The 25,443-nt window shown below is 37.3% G+C and overlaps 1 protein-coding gene across 2 annotated transcripts in view; it reads left to right on the top strand.

Annotated features, from left to right (window-relative positions):
• nipbla (NIPBL cohesin loading factor a) overlaps positions 1-25,443 on the top strand; it is a 94,271-nt gene that overhangs the window by 27,300 nt on the left and 41,528 nt on the right. For both annotated transcript variants that reach the window (XM_009301188.5, NM_001246284.1), the window contains 17 exon segments: positions 6,638-6,802; positions 8,295-8,462; positions 10,132-10,197; positions 10,270-10,359; positions 10,445-10,545; positions 13,320-13,406; positions 13,521-13,752; positions 15,325-15,476; positions 15,560-15,640; positions 18,663-18,763; positions 18,859-18,985; positions 19,094-19,176; positions 19,269-19,401; positions 23,283-23,426; positions 23,530-23,616; positions 24,166-24,383; positions 24,605-24,707. In XM_009301188.5, the coding sequence (XP_009299463.2) occupies positions 6,638-6,802; positions 8,295-8,462; positions 10,132-10,197; positions 10,270-10,359; positions 10,445-10,545; positions 13,320-13,406; positions 13,521-13,752; positions 15,325-15,476; positions 15,560-15,640; positions 18,663-18,763; positions 18,859-18,985; positions 19,094-19,176; positions 19,269-19,401; positions 23,283-23,426; positions 23,530-23,616; positions 24,166-24,383; positions 24,605-24,707 (2,138 nt within the window).

Here is a 25,443-nt window from a genome sequence, read left to right as displayed (position 1 = left end):
GAAACTGTTCCCTCTCCTACCATCAGGGAGCATGTCTTTTGCTGCCAGCAATACAATTGTAAATCAGTCATATAATTAAATTTGAAAAGTGTAATTTTGTTTTTATTTAATTACATTTTTTTACTGATCTCCACGCCTCCCATGACATGGTCTGAACTCCCCCGGGGATGTGCGCCCCACATAGGGTTCATACGGGTGCTGGAAATCCTTGAAAATGCTTGAATTAAATCAACTGTTTTCAAGGTATGAAAAGTGCTTAGACTTTGGATAAAGTGCTTGAAACTGTGTCAAAATTCAATTGTGTTGCTTTTGTACTAATTTATCTTGCTACATAGGTCATTATAATCAGCTTAAAGGGCAAAAATCACTTTTATGAGGGATTTAAACGAGAGCTGCATGATATTTAAAACATCTGACATTGCAATAATTTGTTTTTCTGCCTTATATATTGTGATATGATTATAATAACACTAGATGAATTGTACTGCTCTGTTTGGAAAGATTTCATTCATTTAGATCAAGGGTGCCCAAACTTTTCCTATAAAGGGCCAAAAACCAAATTTGATTGAGAGCTGTGGGCCGAATATATACCAAACCGTATTACATTATATTTGCCAAGGGGAATTTTCTAATTTATTCCATAGCATTAAAAAAAAAAGTTTAAATATCATATTTAATATTTAATGCAGTGTCATTTTAAACATTTTATAATGAACTTATTACAGTAAAAGCATACAATTGCGTTTATGCCACAATGGAGTTCAACGTTGAATACAATAGTCCAGCTGTACCTGCCTTTACTTTGATATGCATGGTTTCCGCTACATTTATTCTTCCATGGCGGGGTGCCACGCAAAATTGATCCCGCCACGGCTACGTTACAGCTGTTAATTCAAAACATTCAGTCGTGTTTTTTTTTTAATAATAGCGAGTGATAATCTCACTAAAACATATTAAAAGGTAAGTGAATTATAACAGCGTGAACTTTTCTGTAACCGTAGTAGTGCTGTGCGTCATTTGTTTAACCTTTTAAAGTTACATGCTGATTGACTGACTGACAGGTGCGTGATGCGTGTGGTCAACAAACACGACGTATTGCCGTTTTGCTGTGTTCACACCAGACGCGAAACGCGCGGATAAATCACGCTATTCACGCGTAAATAGCCGCGTGAACATTTGAGTTTACTCGCTTCATTCGCGCGTCAACCCCCGCTTCATTCGCGCTTCAAATCCGCTTCAATTGCGTGTCAAATTCACTTCAGAACAGACGCGGATTCGCGTGATGGGCAGGGCTTCTGTCTGCCCGAAGACTCTAGCTTCATAGCTAAATGGCTAACATGGATTTTATTAAGAAAATAACAGCATTTATGTGCTTTATGAAGACTGAAAAACAGCGTCGATACGTTTAGGGTCGTGTCTGAGTCCACTACATCCTTTCAGAGGTGCATCCTGCTCTTTAAGCTCAAACTCCTCCAGAAACTGAACCTGGCTGATGGAGGTTTTCAGCGGTGATTCTGACTGAGCCCAGCCCAGTTTGATGAACTTCTTGTCGGTGTCTGCTGGGGGATTTCCCCTGGGACACCGACAACAGGCGATATGTCACAATCACGCCCCCACAAGAGCAAGCTCCTGATTGGTTAACGCGGTGCGAATGTCCGCTGAAGTTTAGATTTTCGAACGCGAGTGATTCGTGCGAAACGCGCATTAAGCACGTCAAACGCGCAAAACACTCAATTCGCGCCATGCGCACCGCGCAAATCTCGTCATTCGTGCCGCATCATTCGGGTGTATCGCACCGCAGGATGTCTATTCGTGTGTTTGCATTGACTTAACATGTAAATCACTCGCGCTTGATGCGCGTTCCGCGTCTGGTGTGAACGCAGCATTTCACTTTACTTCAGGACGCATTAATGCCGTACTGTAGGTCTGTTGGAGACATTCATAAATATTCCCAGCAAATCTAATAAATGTTAAACACATACTTGTTACATAAACGTACTAAATCGCACTTCAGCAGCGTTTATTTGAGAGCGCACAAGAATATCTGCGTTTGAGCAGCATATATTTTGAGGGGGCGTGCAAGAGGTTTTGTGCAGCAGCAGAAGAAATTGCGCGCAAGCAAAGATTCGCATGCTCGTGGGCTATTACATAAATGCGCTCACGACATTTGTCATTAAAATAACGCCACAGGTAGTTGGTAGATCTGTGTAAAAAAGGCCTGCTGCCACAGCTGGAAACCGGCGGACGTGCAATAACTTTAACTATGAGGTAAACACAAAACAAAACTTTCCATCCGGAGCTCCTTCACAGGACTCCACACTTGTAAACAATCGCTCCATTGGGGTCGCGCCATTCGCACGACTCTCGGTCCTGCCCAGACTCGTCCGCACTACCAAGCTGACCAATCGCAGAGCTTGTGCTACGCGTCGTTGCGACGTGTAGTTACATTTTTTTGAGAGGTGCACGTCAGCGACGCCAACTGCCACGACGTAGGGCTATCCGTCAACGCCATAGCATACGTGTGCCTATGACGCAGAAAAAATCACCCTTTAGGTTTCTTTAACCTTCAAGGTCCCTTAAAGAGCTTGATTAGCTGTGTCAAGTGTGTTTAATTGGGGTTGGAACTAAAATATACAGGACACTGGCCCTCCAGGACCAAGTTTGGACACCCCTGATGTAAACACAGTCCCTTTAAGGCAAGTCATTTCACTTGGTGGCCATTCTTGAAATGCCTCTTGGGCAGTATGCTCGGGCATTCTGTCTGAATAGGGAAAATTCTCCAAAAGTGTTTCCCAAGCTTAAGATTACATTACATATTTAAATCATCTATACGATTAAACAAATCAAGTCTCATAAGTTTAGTTTCTAAACATTCACATCAAACTTAAATTAGCATTTTATTCAGATTTCCCAAGCAATAAAAATGCATAAAATAAAGCTCACGATTTTCTTACGATTCTGTAGATGTAAAATAAAGGTTTACATTAGTAGGCTATTATTATTGTTATTTCCTTAACAGATGGTAAACAACAATAATAATATTATGTGTTGGTCTACTGTTGGTTAAAATGCTACATTTTGAATAGACTTGGAATGGTGGGCTTGAATAGACTTTAAATTTGTCCAGATTGTTCATACTCAGTAAAGTGATGATATCAGAATACAACTATTCATAATTCTGAAGTTGAATTATTGTTTGAGACATATGCTTGTCATTTGTCATTGGCAACATTTAGACCATTTTTCACTTGTAAAATGAGTCATTTGTCAATATCAGATTTCCTCTTGCATTATATTCAACATTATTTGGGCTAGAGTAGTTATGGTGACACTGTTAAACAGTTAGTCTCATGCACGACACTCTGTGTTCGCAATGAAAGAAAACCATGATAAATGCTTGCTGCAATCATAACTCTAAAATGCCATATGATTATATAAATGTGCACGCGTTCGGTTATATTTTTACTGCTAAGTGCTTTTCATACTTCCCGCGCGGCTCCCAAATGATCACTCTGTGCCACCAACTGAATGTTTTTTGCAACTTTATTACCTGTTATTCACAGCCTATGCAGATTATGTTCACTAAAGTAGTCTATCATTTTAGTAGGGTGCGTGCCCTCCCTCTCTGTGGTAACAGCTTACAGTCAGCAGCTCACGCCACGCGTGATTTCGTGACCATGAATACATCATTACGTAAAGACAGAAATGACATTTTTTGTTGAATTTTACCTTATAAAAACAGCATGTGACTCTTTTAACACTATTTACAGGTGTCCATGAGCAACATATGTAAAACAATGTTAAGACTTGTGCGGCCACCTTTGCTTCTCTCCTGAATTTATAATTGGCTGAATCGTAGAAATGCTGGATTAAGATCGTCTAGGGCAGGGGTGTCCGAACTCTGTCCTGGAAGGCCGGTGTCCTGGAGAGTTTAGCTCCAACCCTAATCAAACACACCTAAACCAGCTAATCAAGCTCTTACTAGATATACTAGAAACTTCCTGGCAGGTGTGTTGAAGCAATTTAGAGCTAAATTCAGCAGGACATCTAGGACCGAGTTTGGACATCTCTGGTCTAGGGTCTTTTTTTAATTTATTTATTTTTATTAATCGTGCAGCTTTAGCGAGTACGCACTATAATACTCTGAATAATGATTGTCTGATTACACAGGTCTTCTGAAGTAATTCATAACTTGGTCATAATGGAGACTCTCCTCCAGAAATTACAGTAACTCTTTGTCTCACAAGTTTGAGGGCATTTGAGTAGTTGCTGCCATGCAATGTGTGTTTGACAAGATGGACTGTACCTCATGTTAATTTCATACAGATTACAAAACCAAAAATCTTTTGTTTTCAAGTGTAGTTTGTTTATTTAAAAGTACAGATTTCGAGCTTTATGTGGATATATGTCCTATGTCTGTGAAGCAAGTAGTTTGCTGAGTTTCCAGTGTGTTTGTTGACCACATAAACTGTCATAGAAGCACACATCTGCTCCCAGGTTCTACCCCTGAAGAAACGTTAGTTTATAGCGATCGATAATTAACTGCTATACTAGTTGGCGGGGCTTCATTCCCCATTTAAAACTATATGAGTGTAGAGTAATCGAGTGACGAGTGATTAATAATTGGCTGCTATACTAGTAGGCGGGGCTTCATTTGCCATTCAAAACCACACGAGTGACGAGTGATCAATAATTGACTGCTATTCTAGTGGGCGGAGCTTCATTGCCCATTCAAAACTACAAGTGACGAGTGATCGAGTGACGAGTGATCGATAATTGGCAGCTATACTAGTAGGCAGGGCTTCATTCCACATTCAAAACTATACCAGTGACGAGTGATCAATAATTGGCTGCTATACTAGTAGGCGGGGCTTCATTCCCCATTCAAAACTATACGAGTGAAGAGTGATCGATAATTGGCAGCTATACTAGAAGGCGGGGCTTCATTCCCCATTCAAAACTATACAAGTGACGAGTGATCGATAATTGGCAGCTATACTAGTAGGCAGGGCTTCATTCCACATTCAAAACTATACCAGTGACGAGTGATCAATAATTGGCTGCTATACTAGTAGGCGGGGCTTCATTCCCCATTCAAAACTATACGAGTGAAGAGTGATCGATAATTGGCAGCTATACTAGAAGGCGGGGCTTCATTCCCCATTCAAAACTATACGAGTGACGAGTGATCAAGTGACGAGTGATTGATAATTGGCTGCTTTACTAGTAGGCGGGGCTTCATTCCCCATTCAAAACTATACGAGTGACGAGTGATTGATAATTGGCAGCTATACTAGTAGGCGGGGCTTCATTCCTCACTCAAAACTATACGAGTGACGAGTGATCAAGTGACGAGTGATTGATAATTGGCTGCTTTACTAGTAGGCGGGGCTTCATTCCCCATTCAAAACTATACGAGTGACGAGTGATTGATAATTGGCAGCTATACTAGTAGGCGGGGCTTTATTCCTCATTCAAAACTATACGAGTGATCAAGTGACGAGTGATTGATAATTCGCTGCTTTACTAGTAGGCGGGGCTTCATTTCCCATTCAAAACTATACGAGTGACGAGTGATCGATAATTGACTGCTATACTAGTAGGCGGGGCTTCATTCCTCATTCAAAACTATACGAGTGACTAGTGATCAAGTGCTGAGTGATTAATAATTGGCTGCTACACTAGTAGGTTGGGTTTCATTCCCCATTCAAAACTATACAAGTGATAAGTGATCGATAATTTGCTGCTATACTAGTAGGCGGGGCTTCATTCCCCATTCGAAACTATACAAGTGACGAGTGATCGAGAATTGGCTGCTATACTAGTAGGCGGGGCTTCATTCCTCATATTGACCGTTACACTTTTCCCCATTCAAAACTATACGAGTGACATGTCTTGTGTATTCTAGAGTCTTTGATCTACATGAATTGCTACCAAAGCCAAAATTGGAACTAATCTAACAAAAAAATTAAGATCACAGTCTAAAAATGAGTGCATCCAAATTATATATTGGTGGAAAATATCAAATAACATTTTAATAAACAGGAAAAATCTAAATAAACATGAAAATAAATAACAATTTATAGTTTGTAATTTTCTTTTACAGTGACTTATTTGAATTTAAATGTATTATTATTCAATTGCTAAGGATGTTAGGTGACCAAGCTCTTATTTTAATGGATGTAGCTGTTTGATAAAATGTTTTTTGTTTAGATGCACCAACATATATTTCCCATATTCACTGAGAAATAGGTAAAAAAAAAACATTTTCAAAAAGCGGGTGCATTCATTTATGCTGAGCAATGTAAATGTATCTAAATATGTTCTTATACCATTGTGAAGTGCTTAAAGTTTGAAAATATCCCTGGAAAGTGCTCAAAGTGTTAAGTTTGACTTTAGAACAGGTCTAAGAACCCTGCTCTAGTGCTTAATGTAATTTTGGATCATTTCTTTATCATCAGCTAGCCAAAATATTGGTATTTTCGACATCTCTAGTGGTCTGTTTGGTATTATATGCTCGGCTAAACCATTGTGACATCATTTAGTGAGTCTCGATACACTGCAGCAGTAGATAATATAAAGGAAAGGTTGTCAAAGCTGTGTGTGCTGTAAGTTAAGCATAAGTCTCTGTACGCAGGTGGAATAGACCCGTCTGTGCTGAAGGATCTTCCTCCTGAACTGCTGGCAGAGATCGAGTCCACCATGCCTCTGTGTGAGCGGGTGAAGATGAACAAACGGAAACGCAGCACTGTTAATGAGAGGCCTAAATATGCAGAGGACAGCTCAGAGGATGAGGAGTTCTGTGAGTAGAGCTGTTTTCCCACCACTGAAATGACCACTGTCAGTTTTCAAAAAGAGAAATGACAAATCAGCCAATCAGATGAAATGCTTAATGCTACACAAGTTCAAGAGTTGCAACCTGAGGTGCTTTTTAGACAAATTAACATCTCTCCTAAAATTTAATCGCAGGATCTAATGTCCATTTAAAAGCAATAATAATAATAATATTTAGTGTATTTTTTTTTGTAATGTGGCTATGAAACACTTAAAAAAATTGAAATATTTAAAATGTAATCAATGAATAAAATATTGTAATCTTTTAAAATGTACCATTGTTTATCTAAAGTATTTAATAATTTGAAAATCTTTTTTCATGAGATTTTTGTGTCTGACTTTAAACAGAGTTACAAACACTTAGATTTCTAGGTATTTTTGTTTAATAATAATTTTAAATCAAGTATTATTGCAGTTGATTAATTTAATTTAATTCAGCGATTTAGTGCAGACTCTTCTCTGTTTATTAAACAGAGCAAAAAAGGTTTTGACTTTATTTAAAAAAGTTTTTTTTACTTTTTATAGTGCTTTTTATAGTGTGGGATGAATCAACTATTATATTAAAAATAAAAAAAAGTTTTTCTAAGTCTATTTATTAAATTTCAACCAAATAAATTTCAACCACCTATTTTTTTATTTAATTTTCAATTTAGTTTAATTTAACTTCTTTTAATTAAATAAAATTTTAAATTTGTTTTAATTTAATGTAATTTACTTTCATAAAATTTTTAATTCATTTTAATTTAACTTAAGTTAATTTAACTTATTTTAATAAAGTTTTAATTTTGTTTTAATTTAATTTTTTTATTTAGTTTAATTTAACTTTAACTTATTTTAATTCAATTCAATTTTTATTTCATTTTAATTTAATTAACTTAATTTATTTTACTTTTTTATTCATTTCAATTTTATTTATATAGTTCATTATATTAAAAATAAACAATCATATTTCTAATGCCTTTTTATTAAATGAAATTCTGTAGGTGAATTTGAAATTATAAGGCAAGTTTATTTATATAGCACAATTTATACACAGTGGCAACTCAAAGTGCTTTACATACACAGGAGTAAAAGAGACAAGTATAAGAAAATAAAAACAAAAAATAATAACAATTAAAAACAGATTAAAATGTGTTAAAACGGGTTATAAAAGAATGAAAAAGAAAAGCAAGACATAATAGCGTGATCTGTCGGACATTGCACAGTGCTCATTCAGTAAAGGCACAGCTAAACAGATGTGTTTTCAGTTGATTTGAATGTGCCTAATGTTGGAGCACATCTGATCATTTCTGGAAGCTGATTCCAGCTGTAGGGGGTGTAGTAGCTGAAGGCAGATTCACCCTGCTTTGACTGAACGCTTGAAATTTCCAGTTCTAGTCACTATTAAACATAGTCTTGATGGAAACTCACAATTGAAAATCAGTGAGTTGTTCAATCAAAGTCAATGTTTTGTGCTGCAGCTTCTCGTAAACGTCAGAGGAAGGACCGGGATCGAACATGGGAGGCTGAAGAGCGAGACCGGAGGAGTTCAGGAGAGCATCGAAGAGGAAACTTTGATGCACGAAGAGGCTCCGGCAGCCGATACGACGACTCGGACCAAGATTCACCTCCACCCAGCCTTAACGAAGGTGAACACTTCAGTTCCTGTTAGAATTTATTTCTGCGATAAAAGCTCTGCTCTACAGCTTAATGCAAGAATTTTGAGTTATTGATCATCTATTGAACTGAAAAATCATGTCTAATGTTTTTAACGTACATTCTTATTTATTTTTGAATGATGAGGTTATTATTAGTATGTAATATGTTTTTTTGTTATATTTATCTTGCCATGAAATAGCCATAAGTTGCTGATGTGGCAGTAGATAAACAAACAAACACTACAGAGGCTTGTTAAACAAACTCCGGGTTGCAGAATAAGTTTGGGGTTGATAAAACCAAATAAAAATGCTTAAGATCGGGTTCATTTGTTTCACAATGTTTGATATAAACATTCTCTGGGTAAACCCAGTGTTAAAGCTTAACCCTGGAGTGTGTGCACATGAAAACGTGACACATGCAGCAAACAACCAATCACACGACACTTGAGTGAGTTTTAATTATTTCTTGTGAGAGTCGGCACAATTCACTTTTCTGTTGAAGACTAAGAGATGTCATAATCAATCAGAAATATAATTAATTTAAACTTGTGCCGGGCAAAGATTAATCCCATCCAAAATGTTGTTTTGATGTTGTGCGTGCGTGCGTGTGTATTATATATATTTATGATGCACATGCATAAATACATACAACAGTTTGAGTGTGGGTGTGCGAGCTCTGAACCAGAATAAAACCTGGTCTGGAGCAACTTACTGTGGTGATAAAACCTGATCAAAACCAACCTGCTTTTTTGAGCCCAAAAACTCAAACTAAAACAGGGTTTGCTCAAACTAAAGGCTGATTTTTACTTCTGCGTCTAGTCATTGGCGTGACCCATGGTGCCTACGCTAGGTGACAGAAGGTATACCTAGTAAGAGCTTAATTAGCTGGTTCAGGTGTGTTTGATTAGGGGTGGAGCTAAACTCTCCAGGACACCGGCCCTCCAGGACCAAGTGTGGACACTCCTGCTCTATAGTATGTCGAGTTTCTTTGCGGGTGTTTTGTTTTTTCTGAACACGCTACCTTAACGTACAAGTTGCTAAAACTCACTCATGCAGAGGCAGGAACCAGCGGAAGTGTAACGACGGTAATCATAGGGTAAACACATGAACAAAAGTTTACATCTGGAGCTACTCTAGAGGACTCGACACTTGTGAACCTTCACTCCACTGGGAGCTCACGGCTATCAGCATCGCCCACACTAGTCACTGATACCAAGCTGACCAATCACACAGCTTGCGCTATGTGTTGTTGCGATTATGTAGTTACATTTTTTGAGGGATCGCGCAAACGCTGTGCTGGATCTCACGAGTTCACTTGATGCAGAAGTATAAATCAGCCCTATGGGTGAAAAAACACTGAAAAAATTATTCATTGGATTTACAAACATTTTTTTAGGTAAGTGGTTGCAAACAATTTATATTGGAATTTAAACAACAAATTAAATTTAGTAATGTTAAACTTGTTTGATTAAATTCAGCTTGTTCGTAACAGCTTGTTCAGTGTACCTGCTTAAAAATCAAAGCCAGCTTCATGCAACAGGCCTTAATGAAGCGCTAGTGTGATATTTTTTTTATATATTTATTTATTTATTTTTTATATGAGGTCTCATTTTTGAATGTGTTTAGTTAGTATTTGAAATGGATATTTTGATTATTTCAGTTGCAAGACGTTTAAAGATGAAGCAGAAGAAGAGGAAAGTGTATGAGCCCAAGCTGACTCCTGAAGGTAAACCCCTTGACTTTTCTCTCATCATTGCACTAAATTATTCCCGGAATAATACTCAATGTTTATTCTCAGAAATGATGGACTCTTCCACCTTTAAGAGGTTCACGTTGAGTATTGACAACATCTTGGAGAATCTCGAGGATGTGGACTTTACAGCTCAGGGTATAGTACATATGTGTTTTATTATTAGTTTTAAATGGCACACCAAACTCTTTCAGCTTTTGACTTGTTTTGCATTGTTTTTCAGATGATGATGAGATCCCTCAGGAGCTGTTGTTGGGCAAGCAACAGCTAAATGAATTGGGCAGTGAATCTGCTAAGATAAAAGCCATGGGCATCACGAGCAGGGTAGGCAGTAACTCACTGTATACTACCACTTTTATGTTGTTGTTAAAAACCTCATGAAATCATACTCAAACATTTGCTAGCTTCAAACCCTTAATGCTTTATGACCTATATATGGTGGCGCATCTATAAAGGCACTCATAAAATCTGAAGAACATTCAGTGGATTTAATGTTTACAGGAAATCAACCATTTCAGAGCAGATTTTAATCATTGAGGTCATTTAAAATGAGAACCACTGCTGTTTTGGGCTAGATGGAGTTACTAATAATATTCAATGTTTATTTCTTGGTCTTAGTGTCTTAATAGTCTTAGTGACCTAAAGAAGACTATGTAGGTTGAAAATTGTCTTTTGAGAGCAATAGTGGCATTGTGCTGATTTGTTTGTTTATCATTTGATTTTATTTCTTAGTAATGCACGTTTGACAGAAGTTGACAGAGAGGCATTAACAATAGTAACAAATGCAAAAACTCATCATCATCGAATGCAAAATACTATAAATAATCAGTCTGTTTTGAGTTTATCAAGTTCATATTTCAGTACCAAAAAGTTCCATACAATGCAATTTCTTAATCCTTTTGTGCTGTTTGGGGATGTCTTTTGATTTTGAGTCTAAGGGTGCTTTCACACCTACACTTTTGTTTCGGAATGCATCTCGTTAGCCCAGTTAGCGCGGTTCGATTGGCATATGTGAACAGGGCAATCGCGCTCTGTTCCGCGCCAAAGTAATCGCTCCGAGATCGCTTGAATGAGGTGGTCTCGGCTCGATTGAAACGAACCCTGGAGTGGTTCGATTGCAGTGAGAAAGCGATCTGATTCGAGCTCGGTTATTTCACAGTGTTTTATGGATATGTAATAGGCTTACGGCTATTTGAAGAGAGAATTATGAGTAGGGCGGGAAGTTTCGCGAGTCTCCGGATGCCCGCAAACGAGTGATGATCTCCCGGTAATCTCGCGTCTCCCTCCCGGTCCTCAAATAGGCATCGCCGCGCACCCTTCTCACCCCTCCCCACCGCATCTCTCCTCAGACACGTCGGGCGCGCACCCTGTCAATCACCACCAAACCACCACCTCTCCTGACAGCTTAGCGGGACGCTGCAAAATAAACCCTGACACTCTGACTAATGTAAGGAGAGTTTACTCGCACGTGACTTGTTTTAGCTCTTTTGGTCCGATTAGAAACTTTGCAGTGTGAAAGCGAACCGCTCCAAGAGCAAAGAGCAACAATGTAACAATTGTAATCTCTGTTTCGAAACAACTGAATCGATTCACAGGTGTGAAAGCACCCTAAGGGTCTGCTCACGCTAGGTACAGTTGCTTTGAACCATGCCGAAGCGCGATTGTTCCTCTGCCCCGATGGGAAGAGATGCGCTCTCGCTCAGCGCAATGGACATTGCTTTAGTTATATCGCTTTTGTGTTAATTTATGTTGTTGCATATGCAGTGACACACAGTCAAATATTTTGCCAAACAGATCCACAAGTTTTGACACTGATAAATTATCATAAAAGTCCTCGTGCTGCAGGAAGTAGGAGGTTTGCTGAAGGTGCAGCTGTCGTTCAATGAGGGGTTTGCATCTTTAATAAACTACGACAGGTTGCATTCATTGAAAAGTAAGAATGATTAATAAATCAATATGAAACAGTGCCTTAAATGTGACATTGTGTCTTCAGTTTTGGACTCAGGTATGGTTTGCACGCAATACAAGTGTACTGTGCCAAAGCCCAACCGAACCACGCTTTGGCTAATATTTTGGCCACAACTTTCTCTGTTTCAGCAAATGGGATGATGTCTGTTGACATTTCTTATTTTAACACATATTTTGGGAAAATGCTTTGGTAATTTTTCAAAACTCAACAATAAAATGCAAATTTACTGTTCTTTCGGTATGTTAGTGGCTATTTTGTTCTTGATTGACTTCAATTATAGTAAAGTTTTTTTGATTGCAAAACCATGACAGCATATAATCACTCATTCTTTATTGTTGGGGATTTTCCCTGTTGGGTGTTTTTACTGTTGATCATCGATTACAGTGCAGAAAAAAAGCTTTCTGGCTTTTATATGGAGTATTGTGTGTGTGTGAGTGAGAGAGTGTAAGAGAGACCTACATTGCACACCTACATTGATATAAATAATAAGCATCTCAGCTGAGAACATAGTAAACCGTAAGTGTATTTCTGCATGCACACTATAATTTGCTGTTTTATTCCATAGTACTATATAAAACTCAAACATTTTTGCACAAGGTTAATGGTGCCGACTGATGATCAACAGTAAAATTTACATATTTGACCTTCCCAACAAGGAAAACCACCAACAATCAGAATGCATGATTATATGGTATCAAAAAATTTGATATAATGGAGGTCAATGGGGCAAAAAAGCCACAAAGATAACGAAAGGGTAGTCAATTTGAACAATACACACGGGTTAATAATCTAAAAAGTTATAATAGTGATTTAATAATTTATAAAGAAAATTCTAAAGCAAAACTTGGGGGAAAAAATGGAAATGAAAAATAAGCCAATAAAGTGATCCTCTGCTACAATCTGCTGGCTGTAGTGGTCATTTTAGTTTTAGAAAGTTAGTTTTAAAACTTTTTTTTTTACAGAATTATTCACCAACCTTAAATAGTTTTTGTTTGATTGCAGAGCAAACAGATACTAGCAAATTCTAAAGGCCACCCATCTAAGTCTATTCTAGCCTCTCTCTTGACAAAAGTTAAAAAGCAAGAACAGTCTTTTTTGTGTTTAACTTTTTTTCCCTTCTGATGCTCAGATTCCTTCTGATAAACTCGTGAAACTGTTGAACATCCTGGAGAAGAACATTCTGGATGGAGCCAGTCTTTCCACACTCATGAACCTTGTAATCAACTCTTCATTTCTTATTCATATTTGTTTATCGAGGGACATTTTCATACTTCAAATTACGCCTTTGTTTAGTCAACAAGCCTCACTCTTGTCCTCTGCTCTTCATTAGGATAATGAGGGTGAGGATGAGGAGCGTCTCTGGCGTGATCTCATCATGGAGCGAGTGACCAAATCAGCAGACGCGTGTCTGACAGCACTGAACATAATGACATCGACACACATGCCCAAAGCCGTGTACATTGAGGACGTGATCGAGAGGGTTTTACAGTACACTAAGTTCCACTTGCAGAACACGCTTTATCCGCAGTATGATCCAGTCTACAGAGTCAACCCTAAAGGAGGTGAGACACTACTTTTCCTAAAGAACCCCTAGATCTTGGGCGAAATATTTTTTGAGAAATTGATTCTGTATTGTTTGTGAGATTTTAAAAATGCCTCGAAATTTTCTCTTGAATGGATTTTGATCTTAATTTTTAACAGCAGATGGCGCTCTATGCTTTAGAAAAAGCTAAATTCTGCTTGAATCTAGTTCCTTACAAATACCACGTGATTCTAAAATAATCAATAATGAAGTTAGGAAAATCGTGTCACATTTGCCAATTTACATGTCGCATGTGTTCTTCCTTGTGAGCATTTGAATGTACTGTTAAAAGGTAACAGAATGCCTTCTGCTGTTAAAAACTAGTTTCGAGCGTCATCTGTTGGTAAAAACTAGAGCACCATCCGCTGTTAAACATTAGCCCAGGGAAGTGTGTACTGTTAAAACCTAGTCTAGAGCGCCATCTGCTGTTAAAAACTAGCTCAGAGTGCTGTCTGCTACTAGCCCATTGTGTCGTCTGCTGTAAAAACTAGCCAAGAGCACTGTTTGTTTATTATCTGCTACTAGCCTAATGAGTCATCTGCTGTTAAATACTAGCTTAGAGCATCGTCTGCTGTTAAAAACTAGCCTAGAGCGCTGTCTGCAGTTAAACTAACCTAGAGTGCCGTCTGCTGGTAAAAACTAGCCTAGAGTGCCGTCTGCTCTTAAAAACTAGCCTAGAGCGCCATCTGCTGTTAAAAACTAGTCTAGAGCGCCATCTGCTGTTAAAAACTAGCCTAGAGGATCTTCTGCTGTTTAAAAACTAGCCTAGAGCGTCGCCTGCTATTTAAAAGCTAGGCTAGAGCGTCTTCTGCTGTTAAAAACTAGCCTAGAGTGCCGTCTGCTCCTAAAAAACTAGCCTAGATTGCCGTCTGCTCCTAAAAAACTAGCCTAGATTGCCGTCTGCTGTTAAAAACTAGCCTAGAGTGCCGTCTGCTCCTAAAAAACTATCCTAAAGTGCCGTCTGCTGTTAAAAACTAGCCTAGAGTGCCGTCTGCTCCTAAAAAACTAGCCTAGAGTGCCGTCTGCTGTTAAAAACTAGCCCAGAACGCAGTCTGCTGTTTAGAAACTTGCCTAGAGCACCCTCTGCTGTTAAAACTTAGCCCAGAGCGCTTTCTGCTGTGAAACACTCGCCTAGAGCACTATCTGCTGTGAAACACTAGCCTAAGCGCCGCCTGTTGTTAAAAAATAGCCATGAGCCCCATCTGCTGTTCAAAACTAGCCTAGAGCAACATCTTCTATAAAAAACTATCCTACAGTGCCATCTTCTGTTAAACACTAATAAAGTTTGTTGATATACATTGCTTAATGTTTGGAGCATCTTTAAATGTTTTTATATAGTTCTTTTTTTTGTAAGTTATGCAAATTATGTGTCTTCAATGTTTTAAAAATGTTTTTTTTTTATCTTATTATTAATAATTATTTACATTAGCCTTTATCTGGCAGTAAACCGATTGATGTTAATCACCCATACATCGAACTATATTCTCTAAACGTGTACATTGTTTGTAAATGAATGCCGTGTTTTTGTGGTATGAACCCTGTGTGGTTTCAGGTTCCATGCTCAGCTCCAGAGCGAAGCGAGCGAAGTGTTCCACTGCCAAGCAGAAGGTCATCATTATGCTCTATAACAAAGTGTGTGACGTGGTCAGCAACATCTCAGAGCTGCTGGAAATTCAGCTGATGACTGATACAACAATATTGCAGGTAGGAATTGATGGGTCGAGCGTGCGTGTCTGTTATACTTTATCGCTCTGTGTTTTTGATTCTGATGTTTTGTTCTTCTCCAGGTCTCTTCGATGGGCATCACTCCATTCTTTGTGGAGAATGTCAGTGAGCTGCAGCTGTGTGCCATAAAGCTGGTGACGGCGGTACGTTTTCTTAGTTTAGCAGCAGATTGTGCAATTTGTTTATCATGCATTGCAAACATTTGTCAACATTAACCAGACCCCCTAATTTTTTTGAGATATTGTATCGCTGGATCCAATGCAAAATAAACAATAAGTCGCAATTTTTTTTTTGGGATCTTGCAAATTTTTTTTTATTAAATGCAAAATAATTTACATTTAAATAATACAAAAATTATTTAAATATAAATAATCTCATAAAACATCCAATTCTAAACCATATATTAATTATATGGTTTAGAATTAATTAAACCATAATTAAATTATTATTTTTTTAGTTAATTAGTTGTTTTACATTACTTCTAGACGTTACATATGCAGCGATATATTTGAGCGTCTCTCGAAAAACGACATCTCGAATGCGCCCTCACAATCCTAATATTATATCTGCAGTAAGCAGACGTGGATGAACCATGAGTGTTTTACATGTGAAGTTGATGCAAAAATGCAATTAGACATCCTGTGGCTCAAATCAAGTGAAAAACTTGGCGTGAATTGGGTATTTTGTGCATTTAACGTGCTTCAGACTGCAAAAAAACATTAGGAGCAAACAGAGTAATGGAACAGACAGAAAAGCAAGCAGCTGACAATGATGGAGACTGGTTCAAGGATGACGGCCTCTGGACGTGACCGAATTAAAGGACATTATTAGTGCTTTACATGTATGGCTGGTATTATGATGTGCATCGAATGGATAAGTGATTTCGTTTAACTCTTTTCCTGCTGTCGACGAGAGAAAACGCTTCCCTGCTATTAACGAGTTTTACCGAAATCCTTGTTTTAGGTGTATAACGGTAGGGGTATCCATAACACATGTCCTGAGTGAGGCACATGATGTCAGATGATCTGATGAATCTGAGAAAGTAAGATTGTGGGTAAAAATAAGAGTTATACAGCCTGCCTTTGGCTTTATCCCTACCGTTTTAGATCTTGTCTTGACAAGAGACCAAAATAGAGAAGCTTTATTTTTATAATGGATATAGAAGATTGCACATAAAGTTACAAAAAAATCATGGAAAACTAAGGGCTTTGATTAACATTTTTTTTAATTAAATATTTCTAAATGTTACAGTCCTGCTATTCATGTAAATACCTTGTAGGGCTTTGAGTTTAGTTAAATTTAAATTTTGGCATTAAGCGATTATGATAAAAATAATGATTGATATAAAACATGGTTTCCGCTACCTTCATTCTTCCATGGCGGGGCGGCATGCCAAAATTGATCCTGCCACGGCTACATTACAGCTTCTCATGCAAAACATTTAGTCGTTTTTTTTTTGTTTTGTTTTTTAATTGCGGGTGATAATCATACCAAAACGTATTAAAAGGTAAATGGGTTATAACACCACAATTTTTCCTGTAACCGTAGTAGTGCTGTGCGTCATTTGTTTAACCATTTAAGGTTACGTGCTGACTGACTGACTGACTGACTGACAGATGCGCGAGGCCAGCAAACACGACGTATAGCCGTTTGACTTTACTTCAGGACGCATTAATGCCGCTCTGTAGGTCTGTTAGAGACATTCATAAATATTCCTAGCAAATCTAATAAATGTTGAAGACATACTTGTTACATAGACGCACTAAATTGCACTTCAGCAGTGTTTATTTGAGAGCGTACAAGAAGATCTGCGCTTGAGCAGCTTATATTTGAGAGTGTGCAAGAAGTTTTGTGCATGAGCTGAGGAAATCAGCACAAGCAAAGAGATTTGCATGCTTGTAGGCTATTACATAAATGCTATCTCGACTTGTAAAACTGCGCTCACGACATTTGTCATTGAAATAACGCCACAGGTAGTTGGTAGATCTGTGTAAAAAAAGGCCTGCCACCACAGCTGGAAAAAATCCTAGAGGAAACACTGTAAAATTATTGCATCAAAAACCACTCGTTTTCCAGTAGTCTGCATTCGTTCCTCCGCAAAGCCAAATTTCACATGGAAATCACTCGCTGCTCTTGACTGAAGGACTTTTGTAGCTTTAATTTGTATTTTTAACTTGTTACTTACAGTAAAGACTGCTTAAAGCGTGGTTTGTTTTATTTGTGTATTTGTATTATCTTTATCTTTTATATATTTAATTTAATGTCGTATGGACCACCATTACCGATTAACCAAAATAATCATGATTATGATTTTTCCCATAGACAAGCAGCCCTAATACTTCTAACTTTTAAAGTTTATTTTATTAATTGTAAAGGTAATTATTTCTACAAATTGTCAATTTTTCCCAAAATAACCATTGTGGAGTTTGACACCTAAATAGTTGTTTTGTTTTTTTTGCCACCAAAAAATCACAATGGGTTTACAACTTTTTCTGTGTTGCGATTTTTAAATAACAGTATTTGTTTGCACTGCAAATTTCTGAACCCATACTTACTTCATTTTCCTGTTTTTATTTTTTATTTATTTTTTATTTAGTATCTGTATCTTTAAACATGAAACTAATTGAGACCTTTTGCTTCTTTCTGTAACGCTTACATTTTAAACAAGTGGCAAAAGGAATGGGATGCATTAGAAAACAATAAATTACATGAAATCCAACCTGAAGTTTCACACAGAATTTTAAGACATTTTAAGAATCGATTTGATCAAGTAGTTTTTACCAGATGTCGTATTGGGCATACGAGAATAACACATGGTTTTTTGCTCCAAGGTGAAAACCCTACTCAGTGTTTGTATTGCAAAACTCATCTTACTGTAAAACATATTTTACTGGACTGTCCTGCTTTTACTGATTCCAGAAGGACTTTTTATGAAATGAACTCTTTTAAGAACATTTTTGACAAAGTAACACCCGAAAAGATTTTAGAATTTTTATCATGTATTAACACAAAAAATCTTATTTAATTTATGTTTTATTTTGTTTGTTGATTTTTAAATTGTATTTTTATTGTTGAAAGATTCCTGCCATGAAGATAGCCTTGGTTGCTGAAATGGCACTAAATAAAAAAATACATTACATTACATTGCTTCTTTCTGTGCCTCAGGTCTTCTCTCGTTACGAGAAGCACAGGCAGTTAATCCTAGAGGAGATCTTTACCTCTTTGGCTAGATTGCCCACCAGCAAACGCAGCCTCAGGAACTTCAGGTACAGATATCACCGAATGTATTTGGATAACAGCTCTGCCTGAATTTATTCATAATTAACACAGTGATTTCTGCATGCCAAATGTGTGTGTTTAGGTTGAACAGCAGCGATGATGAGGGTGAACCCATATACATTCAGATGGTTAGTGCTCTAGTGCTGCAGTTAATCCAGTGTGTGGTCCATTTGCCGGCTGACAGAGACTCGGAGGATGATCACAAGAAGGTACTATTACATCCTGCATCACTTGAGCTAGTTTTGCATTTTTATTATTGCCACAAAGTCTGGTGTTAAATGCAGTTTTTTAACAGCTCAAATTAATAACATTTTCAGGTTGACGATGATGTTTTCATTACCAACTCGTATGAAACAGCCAGGCGGACTGCTCAGAACTTCCTCTCTGTCTTCCTCAAGAAGTCAATATAGCTTTCTTTATCTGTTTTTAATTTATAGTATGTGGTTGGTAATGCGGCACTCAGTGTGTTTCTGTGTTTTAACCATGTCTCAGGTGTGGCAGTAAACAGGGTGAGGAAGACTACAGGCCGCTGTTTGAGAACTTTGTGCAGGATCTGCTGTCAACTGTCAACAAACCCGACTGGCCCGCTTCAGAATTACTGCTGAGCCTTCTGGGAAGATTACTGGTAAGAACATATCACTGATTTAACTTTGCTGAGCATTAATGTTGTCACAATACTGGAATTCGAAACCAATCGGTATTGACATTTTAAAAATATCCATTTCCCGCTAACATTTGAGCTCTGTTGAGCGCGTTCCTAAACGCAGCTGATTTGCCATTGTGTTCTCCTGCTCAACAGAAATGACTGATTGGCCTTGAAGGTCATCAGTTCATTGAATTCAGCGCTGTTTACTGTGTGTAACAACAGATAGAGGGACACTGGAGCATTTTAAAGCTGCGAATATAACCTGACATACAAGTGATCCGCTAATGAATCGACTGATCTTCACAGCTTTTAGACATTCCAGTGTCTCTATCTGTGGTTACACTCAGTAAACAGCCGTGAGTTCTATGAACTGCTGACCTTTACGGCCAATCACAGTCATTTCTGTTGAGCACATGAACACAATGGCAAATCAGCACTGTTTAAGAATGCGCTCAAATGCTATCGGGAAATGAACAATTATAAAATTTCAGTACCGACTAGTATTGAATTCCAGTATCGTGACGACACTACTGAGCATAAAAAAAAAAATAAAAACATGTTTCAGGGTTCATGTGGTCATGGAAAACCTGGGAAAGTCATGGAATGTTGACATGGCATTGTCCAGGCCTGGAAAAGTTTTAAAGAAACTAAAAGCCCCACAAAGTTTTGTAAAGGTCTTGGAAATTAGTTTAACAAATATCTGTAAACTGGAATATAGGTTAGTTGTTTTCTTTTCTGTCTTTGGCCAAAAACATGGTCTCACATTATGAATGCTGTGTAGGCATTCATTCCTTCATTCTCCTTTGGCTTAGTCTCAATTTCAGAGATGCTACAGCGGGAATGAACCACCATGTTTAAGCATTATCTAAATAAATTTAACATGCAATAGATATATAAAATAAATTCAAACTAAATAGATTTTTGTGTTTTATGATGTGCTGTAATAAATTTGAATGTGAATTGTTTTTCGTATTATTTACGATGTATTTATATATAGACCTAAAGTTTCGGTCATAAAAATTTACTTGGAAGTCCTGGAAAAGTCCTGGAAAAATCATGGGATTTTAGTAGTAAAAATGTAAACCCTGATGTTTATGAACCTTTTGTAGTTCAGCTTTGTAAGCTCTTCATTCTCAAAATAAGTTTTTAAGTTTTTCTAAATTGTCTTAAGACAAGAATGGGTGTTGTTCAATAGTTTTTGGACTATTTTAAAGATGATGGTCCATTTAAAATGTCGACTACTTTACATGTATGTATGTATGTATGCATGTATGTATGTATGTATGTATGTATGTATGTATGTATGAACAGTTGAAGTCAGAATTATTAGCCCCCTTTTGGTTTAACAGAGCAATGACATTTTTACAGTATTTTTACAGTATTTCCTCTGGAGAAAGTCTTATTTGTTTTATTTCGGCTAGCATAAAAGCAGTTTTAAATAAAAAAAAAAAACATTTTTGGGACAAAATTATTAGCCCTTTTAAGCTAATTTTTTTACGATAGTCTACAGAACAAACCATCATTATACAATAACTTGCCTAATTACCCTAACCTGCCTAATTAACCTAGTTAAGCCTTTAAATGTCACTTTAAGCTGTTTAGAAGTGATTTGATAAATATCAAGTAAAATATTATTTACTGTCATCATGACAAAGATTAAAATAAATCTGTTATTACAAGTAAGTTTTTAAAGCTATCATGTTTAGAAATGTGCTGAAACAATCTTCCTTCCATTAAACAGAAATTGGGGAAAAAAATAAACTGGCGCTAATAATACAGGGGGGCTAATAATTCTGACTTCAACTGTATGTGTTTATATGTTCTCTAAACTTCTGATAGTATGAAAATGTTGTCAGTTTGGAGCTTTTTTCATAAAACAACAAAAAGCTATGATTAACAAAGACTTTAATATAATTTTTTGTTAATAAGATTTAGTCAAGAAAATATTTAATTTTCAATTACAACAAATAAAACCTTGTTTTTTTTTTAAAATCAATATTCATTTTCTAGAATAAAAAAAGAAGAAACCTTAAATGACATTGTTTTTTATATCAGATCTTTATGGAATATTTTTTATTCTATAGAAAATGAGAATTTTTAGAGGTCTCTTTTTCTTAAAAAAATTGAATATGTAAAATATAATCACAAACATCTAATCTTAACCTTGATCATAACCGTTTGTTCATTCTGTCAAGACTGTTCAAGCAAACACAATCTAGTTAGGAATGCATGGTATACAGTACAGTGGTCCCTCGCTATAACACGGTTCACCTTTCGCAGCCTCGCTGTTTCGCAGATTTTTTTTGTTAAAAAAATAAATAAATCTTTGATCGCTAGCAGTGTGAGTTTCAACAAGGATGCAAAAGAGTTGTAATGCCAAGTTTAGACTGTATGATATTAGCCCCGATTTTGACTCGCCGACAGGTTTTGAGAAATCCCCGACAAATGCCTGAAATCACAAACAAATCAGTGCTTGTTAACGCGAGTGACAGTCACACAGCATGAACAGAGACGTGATCTGAGAGAATCGCAGATGAGTCGCCGATGCCCGTGAGATATTTGGCGTGAGATAGTCGCTAATTCAAATTATGTCTTGTTAAATGAGTTTTAACCTGAAAATAACATTGGCGATTACCCACAGCCAATGAGAGAGCAGCATTCACTAGTGTAGGGGGGTACCTGCAGGCCAGCGGGAGGTTGGGGGAGAAGTTAAAAGCGCCCATTTTTGGTTTATTTAGACCCAAGAAATGGAGGAAAAACTAGTGTAAATTTGACAGGAGCACTGTGTTTGTTTGACGTGTCATCTGAGCAATTCCACAATCGGGTCGAAATGTTTTTTTTAATTGTGTACATTTTCTACCCCATTAAAGGCTTTTCTCGTTATGTAGTAAATAAAAGATATACTACGTGTTTTTGGTTGTGAAACGTAGTTTGGACAAAGTTGTCTGCGATTCTCCTTTTGTGAAGTCATGCAGTGTGAAACCTCCTGTCGCCGATCCATCTTGCAGTGTAGACAAAGCAGCGACAAAACAGATAGTCATGCAGTGAGAAAACATCTGTCAAACAATTACTTTGAAAATCGTGCAGTCTGACCTCGGCATCAGTGTCTGCAGCAAAGACCATTGTATAGGGGGTCGCACACCAGATGCGCCATGCCACAAAGCGCCATGCATTTTAGAATTGTAAACATAGGTTTATATCAGGGTGTGCACACCGGCGATGCAAGTCAGCGGCTCTCTGCAATGCCCCGCTATGACTAAAAGACACTGTTCATATTGGGCGTACCACAAAGCACCATCTAAATAATTAAATTTTAAATCCATCCAGTGGATCCAGCATCCAGTGTGCGTTTCTTCCAACTGTCATGTGCGTGGTGCATCTGGTGTGGAGTCTGCTTTAGCTTAAAAATGCATTTTGCTAGATGCCAACGTTATCCACACAAAAGCTAAAAAGCTTGATGAACCTTTTTCTGACAGCAATGAATGTTTGACAACAGGTGTTGATCTTTGGTTTCATTCTTTAATACTGAACAGTTTTTTTCTACAAACATTTGAACTTTTAGAGTGTTTAAACGAGAGAGAAAAGTGCATAAAATGTGTAGTAAGGGGTTTTATAGCCTTAAAACATCTGTAATAATTGTAATAAATAAAGCTGTCTACCTTCTGGATTTCGCCTATTACTGGTTATTTTTAGAACGTAACCCCCGCGAATATCGAGAGACCACTGTAATGTTTTATTTAGTTTTTTTTTTTTATCACATTTTGAGTTGTATAAGAAAATAATACAACAGTGTTTGCACTGACACAAGGTTTAGTTTCCCTCCAATGACCCTTGCCCTCTACTTCTCGGCCCATCTCTAGGTGCATCAGTTCAGTAATAAGCAGACAGAGATGGCACTGCGAGTGGCATCGCTGGATTATCTCGGTACCGTAGCAGCCAGATTGAGAAAAGATTCTGTCACCAGCAGGATGGACCAGAAAGCCATAGAACGCATCATCAGAGAGGTACAAGAACCTGTATTTTAAATAGACATACTGATGTATACAGATTGCATTTTAAAGACTTCAGATGCTTTTGTTATTTAATGCTCCTCGTTCGTATTTTCAGAACACCGAGGGAGATGAGACTCAGCGGTTACAGAAAGCTCTGCTGGATTATATGGATGAGAATGCAGAAACAGACCCTGCTCTTGCAGTAAGTGACTTATATTCATTCATTTTCCTTCCGCTTAGTCCCTTATTTATCAGGGGTCGCCACAGCGGAATGAACCGCCAACTATTCCAGCATATGTTTTATGCAGCAGATGCCCTTCCAGCTGCAACCCAGTACTGAAAAACATCCACACACGCATTCACACTCCTACACTGCGGTTAATTTAGTTAATCCAATTCACCTATATCGCATGTCTTTGAACTGTGGGGGAAACCAGAGCACCCGGAATGGGGGAGAACATGCAAACTTTACTCAGAAATGCCAACTGGCCCAGCTGGGACTCGAACCGGCAACCTTCTTGCTGTGCTAATGATCTTACAATCTTTTTGCTGTTACTAATAAAACATAGGAATGATTGAGACGTTTGAGACACAAAGCATTTTACTGCTTGCAGGTATTTTAGTCTGCCACTAGTTAATAGTATGCTTGAGTTTAAAGAGCTGATCTACTCTGGTACATGCATTTTCTCTACCTTCTTTTCTGCCCATAATCCTCTGCATTAACGTTCCTCAATCTGATATTGTGTTGCAGTTTGCACGTAAATTTTACATCGCTCAGTGGTTCCGAGACTGCACTACGGAGACCGAGAAGGCCATGAGGAGTCAGAATCAGAAGGAGGATGATTCAGACGGGGCACAGCACGCCAAAGAGCTCCAGGCCACAGGAGACATCATGCAGCGCGCTGAAACCCGCAAGAAATTCCTCCACTCCGTTGTTAAATCAACTCCTAATCAATTTACTACTCTCAGGTATTAATACACCTTTGCACACATTATTGCACCTGATAAGCATGAATGCATCTCACATTCACTGTCTCGGTCCAGCCTGTATTGTCATGATTAAACGGTGGTATTCATGCCAAATACTTTTTAAACACAATTTTGTGTTTAATACCTTCTATTGTAGTGATTTGGGTTTAAGAAAAGCACATTACCAATCAAATGCATTATTATTCTAAAACTTGTGACAGGATGAATTCAGACACTGTGGACTATGACGACGCCTGCCTTATTGTTCGCTACCTGGCCTCCACCAGACCCTTCTCTCAGAGCTTTGACATCTACCTGACACAGGTGAGCAGATGGGTGTTGTGTTTTATATAATGCAATTTGTCTTGTATAATAATAATAATAATAATAATAATAATAATAATAATAATAATAATAATTTGAAATAAGAAAAAACTTTTTTAAAATGTCTAAATCAGCTAAAAAAATAAAACAACTGTTTTTATATACAAAATACTGTTTTATACATGTTTTCTTGAATCATATTTCTTAGTTTTATTATCAATTTTTTGTATTTTGTTTATAGAAAATGTATACTTTTTGTAAAGCATGAATTCTTTGCATGTAGAAAATATAAAAAAAAATCAAGTCAATTCATTAGTCAAAATGTAAATGCTAAAGAAAAAAAGACTTCTAATTATTAGCTGTGATTTTATAAACAGTTGTTTTATTATTTGTATATATTCAGTGAAAATGAGCAGCTTTTGCTTTACCATGAAGTAAAATATGTTAAATGTTGACAAAACAAAATTTGTATTATATAATAAGCTTTTTAGCCCAAATGGGACAAAACGCAGCATATATATATATATAAGGTGATAACACTGTTGTTGTTTTTTCTCACCGCTTCTTCTTTGACAGCAGTTTGGCGTGTCCCAGGCTTGAACTTTTAACCTAATCTGTTTAAACATAAAGATGAGTGGTCACTCATACAAATCATTGCAACTTATTACTAAAACAATTTAGATTTCTCTGTGATACTACTTAATTTTTTTTTATTAATGCGCATTTATTATGATAA

This window comes from Danio rerio, chromosome 5 (assembly GCF_049306965.1).
Source record: "Danio rerio strain Tuebingen ecotype United States chromosome 5, GRCz12tu, whole genome shotgun sequence".
NCBI classification, from domain to species: Eukaryota; Metazoa; Chordata; class Actinopteri; order Cypriniformes; family Danionidae; genus Danio; species Danio rerio.
This window is presented reverse-complemented; position numbering and strand designations above follow the sequence as displayed.